General features: G+C 52.9%; 2 protein-coding genes across 2 annotated transcripts in view; one reads left to right on the top strand and one right to left on the bottom strand.

Annotated features, from left to right (window-relative positions):
- Nucleotides 1-2887, top strand: part of ATXN2 (ataxin 2) — a 37274-nt gene extending 34387 nt beyond the window's left edge. Inside the window, 5 exon segments of the mRNA XM_087942909.1 lie at nucleotides 24-32; nucleotides 35-168; nucleotides 567-794; nucleotides 1391-1559; nucleotides 2044-2887. Coding sequence (XP_087799035.1) covers nucleotides 24-32; nucleotides 35-168; nucleotides 567-794; nucleotides 1391-1559; nucleotides 2044-2072 — 569 coding nt within the window. The 3' untranslated portion in view covers nucleotides 2073-2887.
- A 972-nt stretch (nucleotides 2888-3859) lies between these two features.
- On the bottom strand, nucleotides 3860-27412 carry SH2B3 (SH2B adaptor protein 3). Its single transcript, XM_087942910.1, has 9 exons — nucleotides 27262-27412; nucleotides 23708-24480; nucleotides 11002-11101; nucleotides 9862-9950; nucleotides 8841-8938; nucleotides 8050-8264; nucleotides 6675-6845; nucleotide 6509; nucleotides 3860-6431 (listed from the first exon to the last, which is right to left on the bottom strand). Exons 2-9 carry the CDS (start codon nucleotides 24451-24453, stop codon nucleotides 6124-6126), a joined length of 1728 nt encoding a protein of 575 aa, XP_087799036.1. The 5' UTR covers nucleotides 24454-24480; nucleotides 27262-27412; the 3' UTR covers nucleotides 3860-6123.
- Nucleotides 27413-27997: the final 585 nt, after the last annotated feature.

Here is a 27997-nt window from a genome sequence, read left to right on the forward strand (position 1 = left end):
TCTTTTTCTCTCCCTCCGCCCAGTTTCCACCGGTTCCTCGCTCAGCAGTACGCCCACCCCAGCGCCACTCTGCATCCCCACAGCCCCCACCCGCAGCCGTCGGCCACCCCCACGGGGCAGCAACAGACGCAGCACGGCGGGAATCACCCGGCCCCCAGCCCGGTGCAGGTAAGTGGTGCCCCTCCCCCCGGGGAGGGTGTGGGGTGGGAGGGAAGCCCCCTCCCCAAACTCTCCTTGGGCTGCAGCCTCCCGGGGGCGGGGGGGGCAGGCAGGGAGCCCCCCCATAGGAGCGGGCAGCGGGGCCAAACACCGTCCAATAGAGGTAGTTCCCGACTGACGACCTCCACTCGTTTAGTGACCAAAGTTACAAGGGGCTTGAAAACAAGGGTATGACAGTTGCATGTCCGGGGGTGGGGGGAGAAGGGGGAGCCAGATTTGTTTAACGACCGTGTGATTCGCATAGCAACTCTGGTCGTCAAACAAGGGCGTGGCTCGCTTAGCGACCACGCTGCCCCTCATTCTGGCCCTAAGTCGAGGACTCCTGCATGACGCCTGTCTCTCCGCAGGCCCACCAGCACCAGGCGGCCCAGGCCCTCCACCTGAGCGGCGCCCAGCAGCAGTCGGCCCTCTACCACACCGGCCTGGCCCCAACGCCTCCCTCCATGGTGCCCGGCTCCAGCGCCCAGTCTCCGCAGAGCAGCTTCCCGGCCGCCCAGCAGACCGTCTTCGCCATCCACCCGTCCCACGTCCAGCCGGCCTACGCCAACCCGCCCCACATGGCCCACGTCCCCCAGGTAGCCCAGGGCTGCTCCAGGGTCCCCATCTCGGCTGCTGTTGGGAAGGGGCGGATTCCACCCACCTTCCTCCGGCCGGGCCCCACCGTCTGTTCTCCCCACGGCCAGCCGGCCAGCCCCACCCAGCGTGGAGTCTCAGGACTTTGGCCCAGCACTGAGGGTCTTGGGACAAACTGGGGCCCGACAGGAGGAAACGGAGGAGACCCTCCCTTCCTGGGGCTGTTGGCTTTCCCATCATGGCTTCCTGAAACCCCCTTCCCCTAGATTGACTTGCGGGGAGAGCCGAGTTTGTGGGGCGAAATTCTGCTTTCCGTTCTCCTTCCTCCACTCCACCCATCGTTCTATGCCTGCTGCTTATGGGGCGAGGAGGGAGGGGGGGTTTGAGATCCTGGACCACCCCCCGCCCCACGGAGGGAATTAAGCCCCTTGTGGAGGAAGCAGCCCCCCCCCAGGAGTCACGGCAGCGATTCCTCTCTAGCCCAGGAGAGAGAAGGGGAGCCCTTGGGGGGGGGTGGAGATTGTGGCCCCAGAGAGCCCCAGGCAGAGGAGGAGGAGGAGGAGGAGGGGTCTTCTGACGGCCTCACCCTCTGTCCCAGGCCCATGTGCAGTCCGGCATGGCTCCTTCCCACCCATCTGCCCATGCTCCAGTGATGCTCATGACGACGCAGCCGCCGCCCGGAGGGCACCAGGCCATCGCCCAGAGCGCACTGCAGCACATTCCAGTGTCGAGCGCCACTCACTTCCCCTATATGACACACCCTTCAGGTGAGCCCTGCGCCAGCCACACGAGAGGGAGCGGGAGGGAGGCCGCTTTCGTGGGCACCACGGTGGTCCCTGCTTTGCCAGTGCCCGAATCACGGCACGAAAAGGGGGTCTAGGACGTGCCCCTGGCATAGGGCGCCTTGTGGGCATCGTTGCCCAAGAGCCCTTTTGGGGTTGGGGAGATGGATTTCCATCGGTGGTGCCTAGACAAAGAGTTGAGGAGGGGGATCTGGCTGGGAGAGGGTCTGAAGACGCCCTCCGTTGACCAAGGGAGACTTTCCTTCCACCTTTGGGGCTCTGGAAGGTGGGTGGGCTTCAACTCCCAGAGTCCCCCCAGCCAGCAATTCCGGGAGTTGAAGTCCACCCGTCTTTCCAGAGCCCCAAAGCTAAATGGGGAAACCAAATGCAGGAGCTTTGGGAAAGGTTGTTCCTCCCAGTTAGCTCTTCAAAATGTCTTATTTATTCCATTTTCTCTCTCTCTTTCCAGTTCCCACTCACCATCAACAACAGTTGTAAAGCTGACCCGGAGTAACTGAGGCTGGATCCCTCTTTTTGTTTTTGTTTTTTTTTCTTTAAAAAAAAAAAAAGGCCAAATACCTTTCTTTTCTTTCTTCTGCTTCATCCAACTTGGAAGCACAGAAACAAAAAAGCGAAACGAAACAAACAAAAAAAAACCCTTAGTATTTCACTTATTTTTTAAGGCGAGCAAAAAAAAAACCAACCCAAGAGCCCAGGTGTGTCGCATCCGGTAGGAAGGCTAAGATCGTTGCCAACTTTTCCCGTGGGAGAACTTTTGGACCGAGTCAAAACGCAAGTCGGTCCCTTCCCGGGGGGTGGGTGGGGGGGATGATTCCATGTGTCAAAGAAACTAAAATCACCCTGCCCCTCCCCCCCCCAAGTTCGCTTGCAGAAAAAGAAAAAGGAAAAGCTATTTATTTTTTAAAACGGCCCTTCAGAGTAATTGGATTCCCGATTCCTTAAGAGGAGAACAAGGACGAGGAGAGAGTCTCGTTGCTGTTCTCACTAAAAAAAATAATAGCAAATAGTAATTACGAAAAAAATCAAGACCCTAAACAAAAATCCCTTTTACCGCTAACTAAACTTAAAAAAGAGGTTTTGTGGGGGGAGGGGTAGAAAAGAAATTTAATGGTCAAATGGATATGGATTTATTATTTATAAAAAAAAATCATGTTTGAAGGGGGAAAGAGTAACCGCTGTCCCAGGGCAGCGGTCTAACTTTTAAGTTAAGAGGAAAACTTACTTTGTAGATAATATAAAATAAAAACTAAAAAAAAATAATCACAAAAATAAAAAAAAGTTTTAAAAACTGACCTTTCCTGCCAGCATCCGTGTGGTCTTTGGTTGTTCCCTTTCCCTTCCTTCCTTCCTTCCAATTTTTCTTTCTTTCTCCAAACACGTTGGCACCTGGTTGAGCAGCTCAGCCTTCGGACCCAACAAGGAAGACGTGCTAAGAAACCTAGATCAAAGGTATCCTGATCTTTTCACTATTCAGCTATTAAACGCTAGAAACCCCAGCTCTGCCTAGCCTAAGAGATGCGACTGCCCTGATCTTTTCTCTGAGGTAGAGAACATCTTTTCTTCAGATTTGGCCAACAGGAGCACCTGAGAGTAAAGAAGAGGATGAAAAAGGTCCTACAACCAGCCGCGAAGCACCTCTGAACGGTTTATTTTAAGGAAGGGAGGGGGGAACCACATCTGAATTATCTTAACAGGATTTGCCAGGGATGAGAACCACCCAGAGAGACTTCTGTAAGTGAACGGAGAGGCTGAAAACACACACACCGTTTTCTTCCTCAAAAGACCAATTTGGTTTCCTTTATTATTGTCAAATTTAATGACTTTGAAAGAACCAAGCCGTGGAACCCACCCCCATCCCAGGTGAGCTGCGGTTCCTGCAGAGGCCAGCCTGTTGGGACTGCAGGCCTCAAATCTGCAAGAGGCCAAAACTTCTAACTCAGAGATCCCCCCAATTTGGCCACTTTAAGACTGGTGGACTTTCAACTCCCAGAATTCTCCAGCCAGCATAGCTGACTCTCTTGTAATCCCTTCCTCTGCAATCTCTCTCCACTTTAGGAGATTAAGAGAGAGAGAAAAGCAGGCATGGCTGGCTGAGGAATTCTGGGTGCTGGAAGTCCACCAGTCTTAAAAGTGGCCAAGGTTGGAGACCCTTGCATTAAATTCCCACCAACCACCGGTTTACATGGGTTTAGAAAGCAAGTTTGTTCCCATAGTCCAGAAAGCTTTGGAGCACTGTGTTATTCTCCCAAACGCAAAAGAAACTCTGAAAGGTGATCTCTTTATTAGCCAGGAAAGGGACAAAATTTGAAACCCTGGGTACAAAGTAGTTGGAACCTGGGTGGTTAAGGCTCAGATCTCGTGGTTTGGTCTGCCTCTATCGGGTGTTGTAGTTTGGAGATGCAACAATGCACCAGATAGGAAAGTCAAATACTATTGCTCTGTTTCTCAAGCCGTTTCAAAATAGCTCTGCTGGCTGGGGAATTCTGGGCGTTGAAGTCCACTCATCTTGACGTGGCTGACGCTGCTCTGAAATTAAAGTCCAGGCTTCATTCAATAGATATGCTGCCCAACCTGGTGGCCTCCCCTTCAAGAGAGCTTCTCCCTTAGATGGTTTGGTGGAATCACAGACCGACCAAGGGAGGGGACTCTGAAACGTTCCTGGGACTTTCCAGTCCCACTTTTCTTCAAGGTTGAGCCACTGATTAGATAAAAGGCATTTCCAGTGAAAGGCACGTGCAAATTGGCTTAACAAAAACGAAAGAAAAACTCAGAACGGCGAGTTCGAACTTGCCTCGAATGCTGGAGGAGAAAGTCAAGCTTTTGCAGAAAAGGAGCCACTGTAACTTCCTCTGTTTGGTTAAGGCAACCCTGAACAGCCTTATCACTTCCCTTTTCTCCTTCCAGCTTCCTGCTGACAGCTAGATTAAGATGATTTGCGGTGGCTGTTTTGCAGCCTACGGTTCCTCCCCGAGGTAATGCAATGGGAACTGGGAAGTCCCACCCACCCCCCTCCTGTAACAGCCCTGGGGAAGGTGGGTGCAATGCCCACATGGCCCTCCCGTGGCTCACCGGGTCCCCCATGGCAGGGGGCTGCCTTGGGCAACACGAGAAGGGAAAACAAGAGTGGAAATGGGTCATGCACCAAAACGAAAGCCCTTCACAAGACTTGGGCCTTTGAGTCTGAGCACAGCCCTGCAGCCCGTGTGCATTTCCCCCCCCCCCTCCCAAATTAGGTTTTCGGCTTCTGACAGCTAGGAACAGGCTAGCTCTTGGCCCCCAAAAAAGAGGGGCTGGCAATGTGGTGCTTCCGTGGGAAGAGGCAGGATGGGGTGACTCTCGAGTCCCTGAAATGCTGGTTTTAAGGCAGCTTTGCTGGTTTTAAAGTGACTTGAAAGGAGTGGAAGCGATTTTTCTCAGGGTTTTTGAAGGGAAGGAGCAGCTCCTGGAAATGCCTTTCTAGCCAGAGCAGGAGCTCTTGAACCAGAGGAAGGAAGGAAGGATAAGGGAGGGAGAGGGAAGGAAGGAAGGAAGGAAGGAAGGAAGGAAGGAAGGAAAGAAGGAAGGAAGGAAGGAAGGAAGGAAGGAAGGATGAGGGAGAGGGAAGGAAGGAAGGAAGAATAAGGGAGGGAGAGGGAAGAAGGAAGGAAGGAAGAATGAGGGAGTGGGAAGAAGGAAGGAAGGAAGGAAGGAAGGAAGGAAGGAAGGAAGGATGAGGAGAGGGAAGGAAGGAAGGAAGAATAAGGGAGGGAGAGGGAAGAAGGAAGGAAGGAAGAATGAGGGAGTGGGAAGGAGGAAAGAAGGAAGGAAAGGAAGGAAGGAAGGAAGAGGGAGAGGGAAGGAGGAAGGAAGGAAGAATAAGGGAGGGAGAGGGAAGAAGGAAGGAAGGAAGAATGAGGGAGCGGGAAGGAGGAAGAAGGAAGGAAGGAAGGAAGGAAGGAAGAGGGAGAGGGAAGGAGGAAGGAAGGAAGAATAAGGGAGGGAGAGGGAAGAAGGAAGGAAGGAAGAATGAGGGAACGGGAAGGAGGAAGGAAGGAAGGAAGGATAAGGGAGGGAGAGGGAAGGAAGGAAGGAAGAGGGAGAGGGAAGGAGGAAGGAAGGAATAATAAAGGAGGGAGAGGGAAGGAGGGAAGGAAAAAGGGAGGGAGAGGGAAGGAAAAGAAGGATAAGGGAGGGAGTGAAAGAGGAAGGAAGAGGGCAGGGAGGGAGGAAGGATGAGGGAGGGAGGGAGGGAAAAGGAGAGGAATTTTGGCTTTAACAGGAGTTGTTCTCCCAGGGCATCGGGGCTACTACGACCCTCCAACTGGCCACTCCAAACCTCACAGGTACCACCCAAAATAAGAAATAAAGGCTGAATGGGAAAGGAAGCTGTGCAAACCGATGAGAGGCGGAGGAAACTCGCAGGCCGGAGGGATCCTGGCGGGAAAGAGACGTCCGGCCCACTAGTCCATTGCAGCTGGAAGGGGGAGTCTGTCCGGCAGGGGCCTTCAATGTCCTGGGCAAAGGCCTGGGGGAGGGGCTCCCCAGCGGGTCAGAGGGAGGTGTACTGGTTGCTGACCGCCCGGAGGTGCGCCCGGTTTTGCACGTCCATCTCGTAGTCACTGTCCCACTGACGGGCCGCAGGCGAAGGGGCTGGGGCGGCCGTGCTGGGGCCGTGCTGGAGGCTGCTGGCCAGTTCCTCCGGGGGGGGCACCAGGTGGAAGATCTGCTCCACGGAGTGGCGGCGAAGGTTGTCGGGCAGGTGGATCCGGGGGCAGCCAGACGGACTCAGCTGGACGAAGCTGACCTCCGGCGGGCAGTGGTGGACGGACGGCGGGAAGGCGACTGGGTGGCCGGAGGCTGTGGGTTCAAAGGAAAGTAGGGGGAAGGGAATCAGAACAGAGCTGGAAGGGGCCTCTGAGATCTTCTAGTCTAACCCTCCCCTTCTCAAGCAAGTGGCCAAGGTTGGAGACCCCTGACTTTGATGCTGATCCGAGAACTCCCTTAAGCACCAGGGGGCTTCGTGTGTGGGGAGCCTCCCCCTGAAGCCCTCGCCTGGGTGGGGGTTGGGGGTCTTCAAAGGGACCCAGCCAAAGGGCTCACCTTGCAGAGGGGGATGACCACCACGTGCCGGGAGAGCTGGACGTTGCAGGCCGCGCCACACTCCAGGGGAATGGGGCAGTGCTGGAAGTGGTGCAGCATGTCGAGGATGGAGGAGAAGTGCAGATGCTGGACTCGGCACTGGCCCCGCTCCGTCAGGGAAAGCCGCAGGTGCTGCCGGAGAAGCCACAAGAGACGTCAGCCCTTTGGAGGGGGCTCCCGAGGTCCTCCTGACCCACCCCCTGGACGCCCAGCGGAAGGAAGGAGCCCTTCACCCTCGCTAGCAATCCTGCTTTCTACTTCCCTCGCTTTCTAGGCCTCCATGAGGACTAGAAAGCTTTAAAATGCACTGAGATGGTTACAAGGATAAGATACATGAGGCTGAGTAGTTTTTAACACGAATGTAATCATAGCAAGAAAGATACATTAAACACAAAATATTTGCACAGGATATATGTACCCTGATATATAACCCTAACTGTTGACACCCTGTATAGTTGGAAAATGGCTTTGTTGTAAAATAAAATAAAAATTTTTTGGGGGGGGGGGGGGGGGGGGGGGGGGGTTGGGGGGGGTTAGTTTTTAAAAGGGAAAAAAAAAGCCAAGCCCTTTCTTTTTGCTTCTTTTTAAAAAAGGACCAGAATTGTATAATGAGAATATTCTATTATGATTAAAGTAGGGGAATGGGAAATACCATGTGGATCCTAAATATATTGGTTTTATCTATATTTTTACTCTTTAGATTGTTTATTATATATCAGCTTAGAAAAAACTAAGGATAAGAATGATGTGTTTATTTTCTCCGTAACAATGGAGTCTAAGGGTGTCTTTCTTGGATTTTCAGCGGAGCACCCTCTGACACTAAGTGAGACGTTGGCTAAGTGAGTTTTGTCCCGTTTGATCCCCTCTCTTGCCACAGTTCCTCAGCGAATCCCTGCGGTCGTCACTTTAGTGACCCGGTCGTTAAGTGAACCTGGCTTCCTCATTGTCAGAAGATCGCAAAAGGGGATTGCGGGACGCTGCAATCGTCGTAAATGTGAAACGATTCAAGCACCTGAAATTCTGATCACACGGCCTCCAACGGTCGTAAGTGTGAAAAACCGGTCACAAGTCCTTTCTTTTTTCCTTCAGTCGCTCAACAGCCACTAAGCAAACTGTTGCAAGTCAAGGACTGCCGTGTGTTTCAGAACAAACGACGGTTCGGCCTGTCTCCTAAGCAGAATCGGCTCCAACCGTGGCCACTTTAGGCCTGGCGGACTTCCCCTCCCAGAATCCAAAGCTGGCTGGGGAATTCTGGGAGTTGAAGTCCTCCAGGCCCACCTGGGGTGGATCTACGCTCCCGCCTGGGGGGGGGGGAAGGGAAGCGCGGCCTGCTCACCTTGGCTTTGCCTTGGAAGTTGAAGGTCAGCACGTACTCCCCCCGGCGCGTCTCGCTCTGCCGGATGAGGAAGACGCCGTGTCCTTCCAGGCCTTGCAACTGGACCAGCTGGGCGGCCTTGACCCGCGAGATCGGACCGTGGAACCAGGGGAAGGCGGACAAGTAGTGGTCGATTCTCTGGGCCGGCGGCTCGGTGGGCCTGGAGAGCAAGGCCCCTGGGGGTGGCGGGGGGGAGAGAAAGTGGGGCTTTAGTAGGGGGCCACAAGAGGTGGAATGCATGAAATCTCTGCCTCCTCTTAACCTTGGGACCTAGAAGCTCTGTGGACTTCAATTCCCAGAATTCCCCAGCCAGCGCGGCTGGCTGGGGAATCCTGGGAGTTGAAGTCCACAAGTTGCCAAGCTTGGCCAACCCTGATCTAGACAGAGATAGACAGCGTGGCTGGGGAATCCTGGGAGTTGTAGTCCACACAGCTGCTAGTTCCCGAGGCTGAGAACCCTGAGATTTTTGGATTTCTGGCCCTAATCGAGAGAGATTCCCACCAGCTGGCGGGGAAAGAGACCCCACACACACCCCCATTTAATCCTCACCCTTCCGTTCTCAGTCACCTGAAGGAGCCGAATGAAGCTCACCCAAGGAAGGCTTCAGACCCAGCCAAGCCTCTTCCCTGGGCCCCTCCCAACCTCCTGCCCTCCTCCTCCCTAGGCTCCTTGGGGCTAGCTGCCCCCTACTCCCCCCCCGCCCACTCTCCCACCCCGCCCGCGCCATCATCCCATCTGTGGGCACCAGGCACCTGTGTGCAGGCAGTTGGCGCTGCTGTTGGCAGGGCTGGGAGTGCCGGCCTCTGATGGAGGGTCTGGGGTCCCCTCCAGGGTGCCTCCTCCTTCCAGCCTGAAAGACAAAAGAGACGGCAGGTGAGGAGCAAGGAGGACGGGAGGAGGAGGGCCAGGTTTCGTAGCAGCTGAGAATCCGGGCAGAAGCAGGTGTAAAGGTGGCTTCCATCCACCTTTGCTGGGCTCTGGAGGCCCAGGTGTCTCGCTGCGCTATCCAAGTCAAGGAGAAAGGCGGATGGCTCCCCTGGGGAACAGCCCAAGGCAGGCGTCCTTAAGCCAGGTGAACCCTGGATGCTCTCTGACCTTGGTGGTTTTCTGGCAAACATCTCACTGGCGAACTAGGGAACATCATCAGTGCTAGGAGGAAGAGGGATTTGCAGAGGGGAGGAGGGGCAGGGAGGAAGAGGAGGAGGAGGATTATGGGGTCTGGTGCTCTCTGAGTCTGGTTGTTTTCTTGCAAATGTTTCATTACCAACCTAGCTAACATAGTCGGTGCCAGATTGGAGTGGGGTTTGTGGACTGGAGGGAGGAGGAGGAGGAGGAAGAGGAGGAAGAAGGGGAAGAAATGGGGAGGAGGAGGAGGAGGAAGAGGACTGTGGGGCCCTTGATGCTCTCTGAGCTTGGTGGTTTTCTTGCAGACGTTTCATGACTCAACTGGGTAACGCTATCAGTGCCGACCAAAACTCCAGGGACCCCACAAGCTACAGCCACTTCCTCCCATCCCTCCTGCAGCCACGTTTCTTAACCTCGGCCACGTTGAGAAATCAGGACTTCCACTCCCAGCCACAAAACGAAGCCCCAGCGCCCGCAAGCGCCTCCCTCCTACGGCCAGTTGTGGCCTCGAACGAAAGATGAAAGAATCGATGGGGTTTCTTCCTCCAAGCCTCCCCCCCCCTTCCAAAGGTCGCCCCAACCTTTGGCTCCTGCGCCCCCCCCGCAAACCTGCATTTTTCCAAGCGGCAGATGCCAAGCACGACTCACCTGGGGAGGCTCTGCTGAATCTCCGCTACCCAAGCGGCCAGCTGCTGCTCATCTCCAGCCTGGAATATCACTTCGGTGGACGCGTTGACCTATTTGGGGAGAAGGGAGGCACTATTCCCACGAGAAGAGGCATGCACCCTCTCCAGATAAAATGGGGGGTGGGGGGGATGACTTCTCGGGGGAGGGGGGTCTCCTCTAATCCCAGAAGCACATTTCTGCTCTCTTAAAGTGAAAAAACTGCTCCGGGATCCTTTGGGAATGAGAGCCAGACAAGGGCGGTTTTCAGCCGGGCAGGTGGGGGCCACTCGAGTTGGGAAAAGCATCTCTGGGGGGGGTTGCAGACAGCCCCCCCTCCAGCCCACCTCATGATGCTAGACACAAGGACAGTTTTTCCCCAAATGCCATCCCTCTGCTAAACAAATCATTCCCTCCACACTGTCCAACTATTGACAAAGTCTGCACTACTATTACTGTTAATCTTCTCATCACTCCTTATTGCCATCTCCTCCCACTTTGTGACTGGAGGACTGTAACTTTGTCGCTTGTATCCTTACGATTTATATGGACTGTTTCCTAGTATGAATTGATGGCTTATTGTACCCTGTGACTGTCATTAAGTGTTGTATCTGATGATTCTTGACTCTTGACGAAGGTATCTTTTCTTTTATGGACACTGAGAGCATTTGCACCAAAGACAAATTCCTTGTGTGTCCAATCACACTGGGCCAATAAAGAATTTTATACTATTCTATCTATCTATCTATCTATCTATCTATCTATCTATCTATCTATCTATCTATCTATCTATCTATCTATCTATCTATCTATCTATCTATCTATCTATCTATCTATCTATCTATCTATCTAATCTATCATCTATCTACTTACTTACCTATCATCTATCTATCATCTCTCTCTCTCTCTACCTACCTACCATCTATCATTTATCATCTACCTACCTACCTATTTCTATCTCTATCTCTCTATTTCTGGGGTTCACTGCAGCCCCCTCTGCTTGTCCAGAGAAATCCTGCCCCAGGCACAGCCACCTAGGAAGGTCCCAGAGCGCCAGTTGGGGAGGTAGACCAGGCCTCCCTGCTTGCTCCTGATGCAGCCCGTGGGGGGAAGGAAGCGTCTCACCTTGACCACAAAGGTGTGCAAATGGTCGGGCATCTCCAGCCGAGTGCAGGCCCGGCTCTCCTGGATGGCCACGCAAGGGGAACGCAGTTTCGGCCTCGAGCTCTGCCGAAAGAGAAGGACGAGCCAGAGTGAGACATGGTTCCTTTTTGGGGGTGGGTGGGTTTTTTTTAAAGAGTTGCGGACTTCAACTCCCCTGAATTGCACAGCGCCAAGGACGCCATGCGGGGTCAGGAGGGAATGCCGAGGGAGTAGGAATCCAGCCATGCCGTGGATTTTCCAGACACAGCCAGCCATCCTCTGTGTGTGTGTGTGTGTTTCTGCAGGGAAGAGTCCTGGCACACTGTCCAGGCATTGATACCCTCCTTGTCTCTCTCTCTCTCTCTCTCCCTCCCTCCCTCCCTCTCCCTCCTCTCCTCTCCTCTCTCTCTCTCTCTCTCTCTCACACACACACACACACACACACACACGGGCTGCATCCTGGCACACCCTCATCTGGGCAAGGCAGCAGCTTTTCCTCAGAGTTCAACTTCATGTCAAAACTGCAGGAAACTTTTTTGGATTCCAACGTCTGCACGAAATCCCTCAGGGAGGGAGGGGCCAAATCCTGCCTGCTTCCCTCCCCACCCCAGAAGAGGAGGGAAGACCCTCGTCTTGCTCCCCAAAAGGAGAGCGAGCGGAGGGAGAGCGAAGGGCCATCGGGAAGCCCAGGGCTGGACAAATCGCTCTTGAGCAACGACGACGTCCGGCATCAAATTCCTTCCTGAGCCTTTCGGTCAACACCACGTCCTCCAGGACGAAAAGCCCCGCAGGTGGTTCAAAGCAGCTTCTAAGCTCTCTTTTCTCAGGTCTCCTTCTCTTGTTTGCCCACCTGTCGTGGCCTCTGCCGAAGACAAGCTTCGGAACTGGCCCAGGCAGGGCTGAACTGGTAAAACTGGGGCCGGCTGGGAATCGGAGCAGTTTAACGCCGCTTGACCGTATCCGGGAGATTCCCAGGACATCCAGCCCAGAGGGCATCTGAGGCCAAACCCCAAATCCCAGTCCCACCAACGGTCCCCTGGGCCTGCCTCGGTTTCCCCTTTGGGAATCCAGCCCCTGGCCTTTTTGCATTCGCACCGGAAAACCCACCGTGCTCCAAAACAAAAATGGCTAAAATAAATCTATGAGTAACGCGTAGGATCCGGTTGTTTTAATTCTCGGCTTTTGGGACACTCGGCCATGCCGGGTGGGAGCAGCCAAGTTCCTCCTTTAAGGGGAAGAGGAGGAGGGGGGGTCTCTCCAAATATCCTATCCCACCCCCCATCTCTCTGGGTCTCAGCCACTTCTGCTCTCTCGTCTGGGTCAGGCCAATGTCCGTTCTGGGTTTCGCCGCCTCCTGGGGTTTGTGGGCCCATGAGTCACAGCCGGTTTGTAGTTTGGAGCCAACTGTGAGAACAGCTGGGGGAAATGGATGGGGGGTCCAGATTGCTCATGCATGGGGGGGGCGGGAAACAGCGTCAGTGTGGGAGGCAAGGAATGCCTTTTCCCTTTGCAACTTCCATTCCCTCCCGGTTTGTTTCTCTTTGTTGGCGTCCAACAGGTTTGGCAAATTTTCTTGCTGGAAAATCTGGTCTGAAAAATGTCTTTTATCGTGAAGGAAAAAAAAAAAGACGTGGAATCCAAACAGGATGAGGCCATATTTAGGGATCCTGGTTGGGAACCCCAGCAGACAAACCAAGCAGGCCCGGAAGAACATGCCTTCCAAGGGGTCCCTGCAAAAGCTTTCAGGAAGGTGCACCTGAACACAGGGACCGCCAAAACGTTTGGATTTGCTTTGAATCCCTGCAAGTAGAAAACGCGTGCCTCAGGGAAGAAATGACTCTCCTGGGGCTCTTTTCCTTAGGCACTTTTTTTCTATGTGCAAGTGAAGAGCCGGGTTCATTCAGAGGCCTATTGTGCCCCCCTCCTCAGCCCCTAAACATTTGGGAGTGGGTGTACTGCCCACTTTACATTTTACTTAAAAAATAGGGAACGGAGCCCTCAAGTAGTAAAGGAGGGAGGGAGCGGGGAAATTTCCACAGGGCCCCATAAGAAAGAACCACGCGCTTCTGCAGACGTTCCTCCAAACGGAATCCCAAGCCACAAAAAGCCCCCGAAAAGACGAGAGCCGCCGTGTTTGGTTGCGAAAGATAAAGAGGCCGGCCTGCAGCCTTAACAGATGCCCTGCCAAAGAGAACAGAGCGTCCTTTGGGTGCACAAACATCCCAAAACACCAGACGGAGGAGGAGGAGGAGGAGGAGGAGGAGGAGGAGGAGAAGGAGAAGGAGAAGAAGAAGAAGAAGAAGAAGAAGAAGAAGAAGAAGAAGAAGAAGAAGAAGAAGAAGAAGCCAAAGCTGATAAATAAAACCTCCTCCAGGGTCCAACGCCTGGCACTCCCTCGCCCCTCCATCCCCTCTGCCAGCCCCACCTCCAGCCAGAAGCCTTGCAGACCCCGTGCTCCCCCATGGAAGGAGGGACCCTCAGAGAGACCATCCAAAGGCCACCACCCCTGCACCGAGACCACATCCAACGGCCGAGCGTCAACGGCACAGGAAACAGGATGTCCGAGAAGCCAAAAATGCTCTCCAGTTTACTCTGGGGACCCGAAGGGAATTTGCAGCGAGGGGTTGTTTTCCAGGCCGGCTCACTGAAATGTGCTGGCTTCCAAGAGTTTCTATGCATTTTCTTGGAAAACAGAATGAGACCAGGCCTCCTTTAACCCAGGGCTCTCCAACCTTGGCCCCTTTAAGGCTTGTGGACTGCAACTCCCAGCATTCCCCAGCCAGAACTGTGGACCGCAACTCCCAAGCTGGCTGAGGAATTCTGGGAGTTGAAGTCCACAAGTCTTAAAGGGGCCAAGGTTGGGGACCCCCGAGATAGTTGCAAGTTATGCTCCTAAAGCAAGGCGGGTATCGGGACCACAACAGCTCGTCACGAGAGCCAGGCGTTTCCACAGCTGCAACAGTGACGGAGATTATGGTGCAGAATCCAATCTGGGCCGGTTACCGGAACCAGAGATTTCACCTTCTGGACTCGTGCTGGATCCCATCCCTCCAAGAACTTCTCTCTCTCTCTCTCACCCCACAAAATGGAGACGTCCGAAAACTCGGAAGAATAAACCTCCCGAAGTCCCGCTGACCGACTCAGATTGGATCCTGCAACAGTACTGCCTTCGTCCATGAAGATTATTATGGCCGTTCTTTGCAAGATCTCTGGCCAGCATCGGAGACCATCTCCCCGGCCGACAGTTGAGGAGGAATCGCCATGGCTGACCAAAGAGACAGAGAGGGAGATGCTCTGCGGGCCAGAAGCCAAATTCAATTTCCGGGACCTCCAAGGAGGGTTGAGGACGATTTGTCTGGAATCCTGGAATTCGAAACACTTCTGGGAAAAGCTCTCCCAGGCCTCTCTGGTCACCAATTTTTCATTCAGAAGTTGGCCCAAGGTTAATAACCAAGACGGCAGGAGAACCAGGGGACCAAGAGAAGCGAAGAGGAGATTTTTATCAGCTGATGTGCCTCGTTTCCCCAAAGAAAGGCAGTTTCCAGCAACCCTAGTCTGAACAGAGAACACCACAAACCAGCATTGGAAAGGATCCTAAAGAGCAGCAGCTGATCAAAGGTAAAGGTTCCCTTCCTTGCACCTGCGTGCTAGTCGTTTCCGGCTCTAGGGGGCGCTGCTCATCTCCGTCACAAAGCCGAAGAAGAGCCAGCGCTGTCCGAAGACGTCTCCGTGGTCATGTGGCCAGCAGGACTAAACGCCTTCGAAGGCGCACGAAACGCTGTTTCCTTCCCACCAGAATAGTGGTCCCTATTTTCCTACTTGCATTTTTTTTTACATGCTTTTGAACCGCTCGGTTGGCAGAAGCTGCTTGGACAAGTGACAGGAGCTCACTCCGTGACGCAGCGCTGGGGATTCGAACTGCCGACCTTTCTGATCGACACGCTCAGCGTCTTAGCCCCTGAGCCACCGATCAAAGTCAGAGCCGGCCTTTTCTCTGGGAGCAACACCGTAACCCCACAAGCATCCTGGGTGATTTGAAGCCCAACATCCCCCTGGGGGATTCGTGGTCCTACGGAGATTTTCTCCTGGGTTTTCCTGGCCTACGTCCAACCCACCACCCTGGACAGGCTCCGACATAAGCCGACGACGGCACCTACAGCCGTGCCTTCCTTTCAAACTCCTGCACGCCAGACGGGGACCGGCGAGGGAACGGCAACGAGCCCCCTGCCCCCTGTTTGTTCGCAAGAGCCGCCCCGTGGCCAAATCAGTGCCGCTGAGGGAGTTACCGAGGGTGCATGCCCAGCCTTGCCCCGAATCGGCCCGGGAAGCAGGCAAGTTGGAGTTCTCGGCACTGCACTGCACTGCGTGTCACCTCAGAAACCACTTTCGGCCACGTGCGTCTTTGGGAGGGAAGGAAAGGAACTAATTCGAAGAAACGCCAATTCAGAGAAAGAAGAACCTCCAGGCCCTCAGAAGTGGAAACGGGGCCGAGAGCGAGCGAGCGAACGAGCGAGGCTCGTGAAACACTTGCAAAGAACGAAAGCGGCGCTAAGAAGCGTGTGGGCAACCTTTCTCCAGGAATCTGAAGGATGCCGTGAGTTTCAGAGGCTCTGGGTGGCCCAGGAGCCCTTTGCAAGCAAGGTTCCTACCAGATACCCACAGCACGGCCACCGTTCCTACTTTAGGAGTAGTACGCCAAGTTTCTAGTCCTCTCTGCTTGGTCCTGGAGCCTCTGAAGCCGAGGCAAAGGTGGTAGGCAGCTGAGCTAATGCTACTTATTCGACCCAGACCGATGCAAAGCGTGGGAATTTTATTTGCACAACGGAGAAAACTTGCTTAGTGTTAACTAGGGTTAGAAGATTATTATTTTTAAAATTACTTTGTTCAGCCCATTCAGAGGTCCAGGCATTGACAGGTGCCAAAACCAAAACTCAGGTGCTATGAACATACAGGACCCACCCCTGATTAAGCCACGTCACTGATATTTTGGAAGAAGATCCAAAAAGAAATCCAGTGACTTTCTGAAATTCCTTCCATGTGCCTTGAATCACCGAATGACACAGTTGGAAAGGGACCTTGGAGGTCTTGTAGTCCGACCCGCTGCTTAAGCTGGAATCTCTACACCCTTTCAGACAAATGGTTGCCCAATCTCTTCTTTAAAAAACAAAACAAAAAACAACTCAGAACTTCTGAGAAACAGAAGAGAGCCTGGAGGGCAATTCACGAAAATCCCAGAAAGGAGATGACAAGGTCAGATCAAGGACGGGGCGGCCTTCCTTTACAGCAAAATTTTCCCCCCAGGGCTCGCAGCCAGCCAGACAAAAGCGCCTATTCAAGTCTTCGGAGCCTTACAACCTCCTGGCATTTTTGAAGATCAAAATAATCATTTTTTTAAAAAAATCACAAGGTTTTTTTTGCATTTTCACCCCAGAAATATGCCTTAACCTACATCTGCAGACGTGCAAGTTGTGCACCAAACGGGGTCAAAACAAACAAACAAACAAACCCCAGAATAACATTTTGGTTTGTACTCTTTTAAATGTCTGTATCTCTGGCAATAAGGGTCTCCCTAAGACTTGTGGACTTCAACTCCCAGAATTGGATGCTGGTTGGGGAATTCTGGGAGTTGAAGTCCACAAGTCTTAAAAATTGCAGAGTTTGGAGATTCCCTGATCTAATAGATCGATTTATCAAATGGCCTGCTGGAATTTAGCAGGTAGATTTTACCTACAGGCGCTTTAAACCCAAATCATTTCAAAAGGTTGTTAGCATTTTTTTTTGTTATACTTTCCCCGTTTGGGGTTTTGGCTGCAACCCTCTTAAGGGTGAGTAATTAGCAAGACAGAAATGAGTAACTGAATATAACAGGATCCACTGAATGTTTAAAAAAGAACCAGAGTGTTGATAAGAAACCTCCACCTCAAACAGCCAACATCCCACAGAGCCTTCCTTCCTTCCTTCCTTCCTCTTCCCCTCCACTAACTTATCCAAACAATATAAAAAAAAAAATCTTTCTTGTTTTTGCTGAAAAAAGAGCATTTCGGGGCCTTTAAATATTCCATGCCGAAGGCGATTCCAAACTTTCGACATTTCTTTCCAGAACAATGCAAGGAAATTTCCTTTTGCAAGGATGAAAAAAATGCAGAAAGCAAAATATTTTTCCCACCCTTGTAGCCCCCAGATGTGCCGGACTACAACGCCCATCCTTCCCAGCGTGCCGGGAACACAGCAGCAATGGCACACGCCTCCCGAAGAGAGAAACCAGGTGGAGAAATCCGAAGGCCGGTGAGCTTCTCAGCCTGAATTGGAAGGAGCTGATAATTGTGTGTTTTTCTTGAAGTCAAAAAAAGGAAAGACGAACGAAAACTGAAAACCGCACACTTTCATTCTGCTCAAGAGCGAAACGTCCCTTTTTTATAGCCGGTGTGTTGTGCTGAATTCTCTATCAAAACAAAACCAAACAAAACAGGGAGAATCTTTCATTGTGAAAAAGGAAAGAAAGAAGGGAGGGAGGGAGGGAAAGGAAGGAAGGAAGGAAAAGAAAAGGAAGGAAGGAAGGAAGGAAGAAAGGAAGGAAAGGAAGGGAAAGGAAGGGAGGGAGGGAGGGAGGGAGGGAGGAAGGCAAAGAAAGGAAGGAAGGAAAAGAAAAGGAAGGAAGGAAGGGAAAGGAAGGAGGGAGGGAGGAAGGAAGGGAGGGACGGAGGGAGGGAGGGAGGAAGGGAAAGGAAGGAAGGAAGGAAGGAAAGAAGGAAGGAATGAAGGGAAAGGAAGGAAGGAAGGAAGGAAAGGAAGGGAAGGAAGGAAGGGAAAGGAAGGAAGGAAAGGAGGGAAAGGAAGGGAGGGAAAAAAGGAAGGAAGGAAAGAAGGAAAGGAAAGTTTTTATAGATCGGTTGCTTTATCACATGGCCCATTCACACCACTTCTCGATAAAAACACAAGAGATAAAAAACCAGATAATAATAGTTTTATGGATAATAACAGCCATAAAAAAAGTTCCGCAATTGGGAGGGTGCCTGACTGCCAGGGCCAAAGGCTGCCGGAAGGCAGATTAAACCTCCGCTATTCACCAGATTAAAGCAGATTTGAAAAACGAAAGCTGGGTGGGGGATGGGGAGGCTGCCTCTTTTTTTGTTGGGGGGGGGGGAAATCTGGTGTCCCAAGTCAGCCCCCCCCCCCAACCTGCCCTTCTCTTGCCGATGCTTCTTCCCACCAAGCACACGGCTGGGCTCAGCCCCAGAACACAGGAAACAGATGGTGCTCGGCTGCACATCCCGGCCAAAGGAAGGCAGATTATCAGCCATGCAGGAAATCACAACAACAACATCATCATCACCATCATCAACAACAACAACAACAAAAGGAGAGCGAGAGAGCGAGCCGGATCTGGAGAAAATGCGTCCTCCCCCCTCCCCGATCTCCCTTCCCCAAACTGGTTGTGCAAGAGGAGAGAGAGTGGCGCATGAAGGGAAATGCTGAGAAAGCACAAAAAGATTCCCTGGGGGGGGGAGGGGAGGGGTGTGGGTGGGTAGGAGGACAAGAGAGGGGGTGTTTTTGGGGGGGCGAGGGGCGGAAATCAGCCAGTTGGGAGCCAACCTCCATATATGTGGCAGGGAAGGCACAGGATCCGTGTCTCTCCGAGAATCAGACCCTGCATTATGGGCCACGGAGTCCCTAAGAGGAAGAGGCAGCAGGTGCAAAAGGCTTTTGAAGGATGGGGGGTGCTTTCTGGGGAGGGGGAGGCTGGGCGTGATTAGCTGCAGGGAGCAAACCCTAAAAGTTGCCTGAGAACTTGCAGAGGTCGGGGGGGGTGTCTGGGGGAGCAACCCCCATTAGAGAGGCAATGACAGAAGGAAGGAAGGAAGGAAGGAAGGAAGGAAGGAAGGAAGGAAGGGAGAGAGAGAGAGAGAGGAAGGAAGGAAGGAAGGAAGGAAGGAAGGAAGGAAGGAAGGAAGGAAGGAAGAAAGAAAGAAAGAAAGAAAGAAAGAAAGAAAGAAAGAAAGAAAGAAAGAAAGAAAGAAAGAAAGAAAGAAAGAAAGAAAGAAAGAAAGAGGGGGGAAGGAAAAAAAGACAGACAGGAAGAAAGAAAAATGGAAGGAGAGGGAGAGGAAGAAAGAAAGAGGGAAAGAAAGAAAGAGAGAAGAAGGAAAGAAAGAAAGACAGACAGTAAGAAAGATGGAAGGAGAGGGAGAGGGAGAAAGAAAGAAGGAAGGAAGGAAAGAAAGACAGACAGGAAGAAAAAAAGATGGAAGGAGGGAGAAAGAAAGGAAGTAGGAAGGAAGGAAAGAAAGACAGAAAGTAAGATGGAAGGAGAGGGAAAGGGAGAAAGAAGGAAGGAAGAAGGCAGGAGAGAGGGAGAGAGGAAGGAAGGAAGGAAGGAAGGAAGGAAGGAAGGAAGGAAGGAAGGAAAGAAAGAAGAAAGAAAGAAAGAAAGAAAGAAAGAAAGAAAGAAAGAAAGAAAGAAAGAAAGAAAGAAAGAAAGAAAGAAAAAGAGAAGGGGGCATCCCTTGCAGTGGCCTAAGGGTACCTGCCCTGCCTCATGGTGTTACATAACTTACATAACTTCATGGTGTTACAACAACAAATTGTAATATCCTCTCGGGACACTGGAATATTTTATTTCTTCCCCAATAGCCCACGCATGCAAACAAGACCGGGACAAATGGTTTGGTTCTGTTTTTGCTTTTTTGGGGGGGTGAAGCCTGGAATACTGGACCTCACCACCACCCCCAAAAGGCAGGAATTAACAACTGTCTCGTTTTTTTTTAAAAAAAAAATCTTTTTCTTCCAGTGCCCCTCGGAAAACAACCAGCCAGCCAACCAAGAAAACATCCACTTCACACACACACACACACACACACACAAACACACCCACCCTCGGGGCAACCAAGTTTCCAAAATAAGCAGGGGCGGAGGGGGGGGTGCAATCTTCAGCCGTGAACGTCAGGAGGCCGCGTGCTTTGGAGAGCTGGGTCCAACCTCCCCCGCCTGCCCCCATCGTCCCGATCCGGAAATGACCAAGGATGGAAAAAACAAAAAAAAAAGTGGTGGTTGAATAAATGACAAAAGTGTTTGACACATTTTGCCTTGCTTGGGCGGCCTGCAAAAAAACTCTGTAAGGAAAAAGCCTCGCACGGATGACACAACAGGCCCCCCCTCCAAAAAAAAGCCCCGCCCGGCGTCTGCTTTCCTGGCAGCCTTCAAAGAAAGAGGAGGGACCTTGTGGCTGCCCCAGAGAGAGGAGGGGGGCAGGGGAGGGGGGCAGCTCCAGACCCCGATCGCACCTGGCATCAAAGCTGGCTAGTTCTCCAGGCTTTGCCCTAAAGCAAGGATCTCCCTACGTGGTGGCTTTAAGACTGGTGGACTTCAACTCCCACAATTCCCGAGCCAGCTGGCTCGGGAATTGTGGGAGTTGAAGTCCACCTGGTTGTTGCTGGCTGGGGACTTCTGGGAGTTGAAGTCCACCGGTTATTGCTGCTGGCTGGGGACTTCTGGGAGTTGTTGCTGGCTGGGGACTTTTGGGAGTTGAAGTCCACCAGTTGTTGCTGGCTGAAGGATTTCTGGGAGTTGAAGTCTGGACACCGGTTGTTGCTGGCTGGGGACTTCTGGGAGTTGAAGTCCACCAGTTGTTGCCGGTTGGGAGTTTGCTGGCTGGGGACTTCTGGGAGTTGAAGTCCACCGGTTATTGCTGGCTGGGGACTTCTGGGAAGTTGTTGCTGGCTGGGGACTTTTGGGAGTTGAAGTCCACCAGTTGTTGCTGGCTGGGGACTTCTGGGAGCTGAAGTCCACAAATCTGAAAGCTGCTAAGGTTGGCGACCCCTGCAAACCAGGCCAGATCCAAGAGAGTTGCAAACTTTGCAAATCGGGCAGTCAACCACGCAAGGAAGGTTCCTCCCGGGTCCCAGGTGGGCCTTGAGGGCCTCCAGGATGCTAGGAAATGGTGCCCAAAAGGAGGACACCCGTGTTTTGAAGAAGACAATCCAATTGCTGTGAGAAAGGGAAGGATTGGGGTCACCAAAATTCGTGGGGAGGGGGGTGAAGAGGAAGAGCGGTCCTCTCTGACCCCCAGGGTGAAGAAGTTGCTTCCCACCAGGCTTCAAGAGGAGGCATCTTCCTCCTCCTCCTCCTCCTCCTCCTCCCCTCTCCCCAACCTGCCTCTCACCAGAACATCTGCATGACATAAACAACTGCAAATATTTCCATAGGAAACGCAGATGTTCCTGGGAATTTCAGCTTGGCTGTAAATGCTGCATTGGAAGCTAGCAAAAAAAAAAAACAAAAAAACACACCGAACAAGCCAGACCTTGAATCGGCTGAGGGGGGGAGGACCAGGGAGGGGAAAGAAAGTTTCCCTTGCCTGGCTGAGTCCAGCCTCTTTTTGGGGCTCCTCCGCCAGCTGCCTTTGGGGCTGGGGCTGGGCTGGGGGCTCCAGAGATGCTGCTGGAGGCAGGCAAAGCTCCTGTTCCAGACCTTAAAACTTTCTAGCTCTGATCCTGGAGAACCTCAAGGCCAAAAACAGAAGGGAAACAAAACCAAAAAACAAACAAACTCTGCTAGACTTGAGTTGTGCAATCAAGTAGTATTTAAAGCCACCCTTCGCCCGAAGAAAATGCCTCGAACTGGTGAGAGAGAGAGAGAGACGTTCCTCTTTTCCTCGTCTCTCAAAGAAAATGTGCTAACTCAGATTCGGTGGCGAGGAGGGGGACGTTTCCGGGCTCTGCTCTGGAACGTGACCAACCCATCCATGCACTTTTATCCACGCACAGAAATCCTCTGCCCAGGCTCTGTGGGTTCCTCTCTTTGCAAGGCACTTCCAGAGAAATGCAAAAGTTCTCCCTCCCAATGAACCAGGGGCTCTTTCCCAGGAAAGACGAGGCCCCAAATTCCCCAGCTAAAATATCAATATAATGAAAGTTTTGTAAAACAAAAAATTATCATCTTAGCCAGAGGTCCCCAAACTCGGCCACTTTAAGACCGGTGGACTTCAGCTCCCAGGATTCTCCAGCCAGCAGAGCTTAACTCTCTTGCAATCCCTTCCTCTGCAATCTCTCTCCACTTTAGGAGATTAAGAGAGAGAGAGAGAGAAAAATGCAGGCATGGCTGGCGGGGGAATTCTGGGAGTTGGAAGTCCCCAAGTCTTAAAGCGGCCAAGTTTGGGGACCTCTGATCTTAGGGATTGGGGGGAAAGAATAGCAATCTGGGGCAAGTCCTCGAGGGGAAGGAAAGCATCATTCGGGATAATCCAACTGTAATAAAGGCCGGATTCACAAATAAAATAAATAAATACGAGAGTAAAGGGATAAAGGCCGGATAAAATCTAATCAATAAACGGTCAAACTTGCGCTTTGAGGTTTCAGCATTTGGGAAGGGTGGAGGGCCGGGCTAAGAGACGGTGGGCAACCCCCAAGCCCAGAGTGCCGTTTTCTGCCAAGCCTCCGCCAGCTACAGCTGAATCCCCCATTCACGGCCTGCCTGGAGGGATGAATGGATTTCTGTTCCCATCGCAAGAGCTTTGGAAGAGGTGGGTGAAGCAGAGGCCGCCTTCCAAAAATAAAAAAATAAAATAAAAACCATCCATTTTCACCATCCATTTTCTCTCTAACTGGTTTTGACCTCCCTGGGCTGGTCAAAATCAGAAGGCAAGAGAGGGGACAGTTCCATGTTTTTGTTATTTGCTTGGGAAAACCCAGATTTTTTTTCAGCTTTTCGGCTTATGTCCTAGACGGAGGAGGCATCTAAGAAGCATCCTGGCTTCTGGCCTCGGGTCCTTGGCTCAGCGGGGGAGGGGGAGGACAGGGAAGGACCTTTTGCAATCACACCCTGTCCCACGAAAGTTGGGATGGAAACCTGCAGGGACCCTTGGAAGATCCTGCCCACCATGAGTGGCCCCAAGGCAACTGTTGGGGGCATCAGACTTCCAACTGATCTGGGTGTCCACCCAGGCAAAAGCGGCTAAGGAAGCAGAATTGGGGGACAATCAATTAAAAAAAATAAAATATACACTTCCAGCCATGATATCCAACTAAAGTACTAATCTCCAAACAAGGAAAAGACGAAAGGAAAAACAAACTGAAAGAACGAGTTGTGAAACCAGGAGCTTTTAAAAAGATCTCGGATGCGTTAAATCAAGCCTTTTGAAAGCAGATGGGTCCATTGGTTCCATGTAGAGGCCCTGAAGAGTCGAGACCATCCAGAAGATCTATTACACACACACACACACACACACACACACACACACACACAAAACCCCCATTAAATCTCCAAAGAGCAAAGACTCTGAGATAAAAGAGACAGCCCTGAGGAAACGCGAACAAGGGGGAAATCGTCCGTCTCGTTCTAGAGATCCCAAATCCCACCCTTAGATCTAAACACGAAGACTCCCATCACCCCAGCATTCATTCCTGAGATCTATTGCCCAAAGGGTCACGATTGAACTTGGAGGCCCCGTTTGGCCCGTAACTACCAACACACGACTTCGCTCGATTTCTCCAAGCGGCTTTTAAAAAGCGTTGAAGCTTCTCATGGAAGCCTCCTTGTTGGGGGTCAGCAAGATTTCCAGGCATTTAACGGACCTGCTGAACGAAGCAGTTACTTATTGGGTGTGTCTCCCTCACAGATGTTGAGGAAAGAGAGGGATCACGCTGCAGCGAGGAGGAGGAGGAGGGGGCTTGCAAGAAGAGAGAGCGCTTACCTTGGGGGGTCCAATAGCGCCAAGGTGTAATTCTGGCGGTCGGGAGGCCCTTCCTTGTATAAAACCAGCCGGCATTTCTGCCAGCGGGTTCCACTGTCCTCCGTCACCATCATATACTTCAGGATCCCTTCTTTCTGGATCTGCAAGGCGCAGTCTCTGGAAATGGCCCATGGGAAGATCTTCCGGGCCAAGCCGGATCTCAGAACCAAGTCCGCCATCTCCCCTTCGCCAGGGCCCGGCTCCGAGGATCTCCGGCGGAACAAGCTCCGCCAGCTCCGCCGTAGCCGGTCCAGAGAAAAGGGCCTCCTGACGGCCAACGGAGAGGCCGGTGCCGCCAGTTCTTCAGAACTCCAAGACTTGGGAAGTCCACCGGAGCGGACCTCAGAGACCCGGTTGACCTGGTCCAACAATTCCACCTCGGCCTTGGTCCCAACCGTGACCGGGGACCCCTCCGCATGTTTCTGGCCCGTCTCCCGGTAGTCCCGCACTCTGCTGAAGGGCAGGATGCGGAACTGCTCCGTACCGTACGTGTCCTTCACCTCGTGGCGGAAGTACTGCTGGAAGAGGTCAGCAAACTGAAGGGAGAAGTTCTCCACGGCCAAGACTTCGTGCTGGGGGTTCTCGCTGACGAAGTGGAGGTACTCCCTGGCCAGTTCTCGGGCAGTGGCGATGGCGTGCTGCTTGCAGAATTCGTTCCACCCGCCAGGGTGCCCGGAGTCGCCTGACGGGACAGTGTGTCCATTCATGGCCGAGTCTGGAGGTCTCCAGGGGTTCTGCGAAGGAAACGAGGACCAGACAGAGAAAAAGAGAAGAGAAAAGGTCTGAGGATCTTGCTGACTGATTCAGGACAAAGAGCAGAGAAGGTCAGTCAGGAAGCTGACCTTGGAGAAGGTCAGTCCAGGGGTCATGTTGGGAAAAGGACAGCCCATGGAGGAACCCAATGAGCAAGATACCATCACCCTATGTCTCACATGGGGCATTCAATGGGGACGTATAACTGGTAGACATATAACCAGTTCAGTAAACAACAATTAACGAAGGAACTACCCAGAACACCCCCACCAAACGGATGGGGCAAGCCACTTGTATACAAACAGAGAGCAAACCCCACTCTCTTCTAGCACTGATAATGTTACCTAGCAGGGTCAAGAAACGTCTGCAAGATGCTCACCAAGCTCAGAGAGCTCCATAGACTCCATAGTTCAACCTCGAGCTACAAAGAGTCTACAACTAGTCTGACTGGTTAGCTCTGCGGACCATTCTTGGATGCGTACCAGGGTCCTCCTCTCCTCGACCCAACTTGACCAACGCACATAAGCCATCTCAAGGACCTTTAGCAAGATCTCCAAAAGCCGGTTCTGCCCATGGGCGTAAGGCCCAAGGAGGGGCCAGGCTCGCCTACGGGCCCTTTTACGAACTCCGGCAGCAGGCGGGTACAACGTCCTTCAGACATGACCTAACAGGTCCCGGGGAAGAGAGAGCGAGCAAGGAGGGAGATTCCCATCAGCCTTCCTAGACAGCCGCCATGCCGCTGAGAGGTGGAAGGAGAAGCAGGAAGGCAAACCAGAAAGGAAGCCGCCAAAGCAGTTTTTGCTAACTTAGCATTTTCCTTTTTCGCCAATGGGATCTACTCCAACATCGCACTCTTTGGACCTACGGACGGATTCAACCCGGGTTTCTTCTCAACCTCGACCACTTGAGGATCAGTGGATTTCAACCCTGGCAGTCTACCTGGCTGGGGAATTCTGGGAACTGAAGTTCAGCCCTCTTCAAGTGGGCAAGGTTGAGCAATGTTGATTAAACCGAGAGAAACCTGTGTTCCCATTTCTCCTCGCCATGCTAGATTGGGCGACTCTCCACGGCCGATCCTCTCTGCCTCACCTAAGCCTCTGCCTTCCCTAAACAGAACAGAACAACAGTTAGAAGGGACTTCAGAGGTCTTCTAGCCCAACCCCTTGCTCAACCAGGAGACACTACAGCGTTCTGGACAAATCTCTTCTTCAAAACCTCCAGACACCACAACTTCTGGAGGCAAAAACCCTTCCATTGGTTGCTCTAACTCTCAAACACAGAATGGAATTCTCTCCTCTTTGCACACGCCAGATTTAAGCCTGCAAATCGCCCGGTCCTGCATGTCTGAATGGTAGTCGGGGGAAAGACCCATTCTACACACCCACTTGCAGAATATTCCACCACTAGCTTCATCTTCTGAGGACCATCATGCATGCAAAAGAAAACCACCACCCCCCAAGTGCTGAGGGGGTCTTGTTGGGTGTGCAAAACACCCCACCCAGCCTTGGCTCTGCCACAGGGTACAATTTAGGAGCCTGAAACTTTGCAAAGTTCCCAGCCCAGAGGTGGCTCTCAGCCCCCCACTCTCTCTCTCCCTCCTGCACAACGGCTTGTTTTATCATCAGGCATCACCGCTGAAACCGGAAGCCTCGTTCGGTGTGCCGCCCCACACTGCCATCCTCGTGCAAGCAGGCCCAAGGCCTTCCTCACCCACAAGCGTGGGCCGGTCGGGGAGTCACCTTGAGGAAGTCTTCCCGAGGGCCAGAAGTTTCCCCCCACCCCCCCACCCACCCAAGAGCAAAACAAAACAAGGCAACCGACGTGTGTGTGTGTGTGTGTGTGTGTGTGTGTGTGTGTGTCGCTGTCCCAACCGCTGTGTGGCAGCGCACAGAGTACCTGTTTGCTCCCCTGGAGACTAGACTCGGAGAAGCTGAAGTGCAGGCAGCTTTCGGGTGTGTGTGTGCACACCAATAAGCCCACACCCGCCAACACGGCGCTTTCACCTTTCTCTTAAGCAAGTCGGGCACATTTGGACATGCCCGAGTGAGATGAAAATCAATAGATTACTCCTCTCTCTCTCTCTCTTTCTCCACGCTGTGTTTATACAGTCCCTGTCTCTCTCTCTGTGTGTGCGTGCGTGTGTGTGTGCACGCTTCCTCGCTTGCTCATACCCGTGCAAAGCGCCCCCCTCCCAATCAAAGGCATCTCAATGACCTACTTTACACTAAGCCCTTACCCCGAGGCTCACAAACCACAAGTTGCGCACTTCCCACAACCAGCACCAGAAGGTGTGAAGACGCTGTGTCGCTCACGTGTTGCCCCGATGCCAATCTTTCCAGAAATTGGGCCCGCTGATAAGGAGCGCCACTCTTGCCCACCGGGTCAGAACGAGAGGGCAGCCCTTCAGTTTCACCGCCCAAGGAACGAGGTCCAGAGCCTCCCCCTCCTCCCAAGGGGCCCTGAGCCCTGCTGTGACCACTACACCTCTCTCCATGCGAGGGGAGAATCCCGAACCCGGGTTTTGCCTTTCGGAGACTATCTCAGAGACCGAGCTCAGCCGGTGGGCTGGAGGGACAGGCTTAACCGGGAGAGACCCAACGGAGCCTCAACGGGACATTTATGCACTGGGGGGAATCAGGGGGTGGAAGGGAGACCAAGACACGGAAGAGCCCTCCCCTTGGGGACACTTCAGTGGCCAGGCATGGCCACCATCCTTGCAAAACAAAACAAAAAAAGGGGGGGGGAAAGGGCCCCAAACCAACCGGAGAGACGCTACAAGGAGCCGAAACTTCATGCCGTGGCAGCAGGTGCCCGAGCTTCTTGCCCCCACGGGGCCCCCAGCTCTCGGTCTATCTGTGTGCCCAGCCTGCCAATGACTCAGCACCACGCTTCCTCCCAGGCGCCACACCGCTGACGTTCGGCGGGCCAGGGGTCCCTGGGAAAGCGAGGCGGCAGAGGGGTGGGCAGCGCCCTCCCAGCCTGGCCCCAGCTAGGGCTTCTCCGCGGCCCCTGGCCCCTGCCTCCCGGGGAGGGGCCACCTTGGCATTTGGGGCTTTGGCCAAGACCCCAAAGGCAGGGGAGAGCAACGAGGAGGAGATTGAAGGCCGGGAGGCGAAGACGGTCGCAGGGTTTGGGTTTGGCCAGTCTGGAGAGAAGAAGGGCCGGGGCGGGGTGGGGGGGCACGATAGCAGCATTCCAGTGTATTTGAGGGAGGGGGCTCCACTAATTCTGCAAAGCCCCTGAAGGCAGGACAAGGAGCAACGGATGGGAACTGATCCAGGAGACGGAATAAAGGAGATAATTCCCTCACAGCGAGGAGGACAATTAACCAGTGGAACAGCTTGCCACTGTTTTTCTGTTTCTCAGAAAAGCTGTTTCTCAGAAAAGACTGGACAGCCCACGTGTCCAGAGTGGTACTGGGGATTGAGCAGGGGGCTGGACTAGAAGACCTCCAAAGGTCCCTTCCAGCTCCTGTTCTGATTGAAAAACCCACCTGGC

The sequence above is a fragment of the Notechis scutatus genome, chromosome 13 (assembly GCF_049901735.1).
Source record: "Notechis scutatus isolate UNSWTSFEM ecotype Mainland chromosome 13, rNotScu1.2, whole genome shotgun sequence".
Taxonomy (NCBI): Eukaryota; Metazoa; Chordata; class Lepidosauria; order Squamata; family Elapidae; genus Notechis; species Notechis scutatus.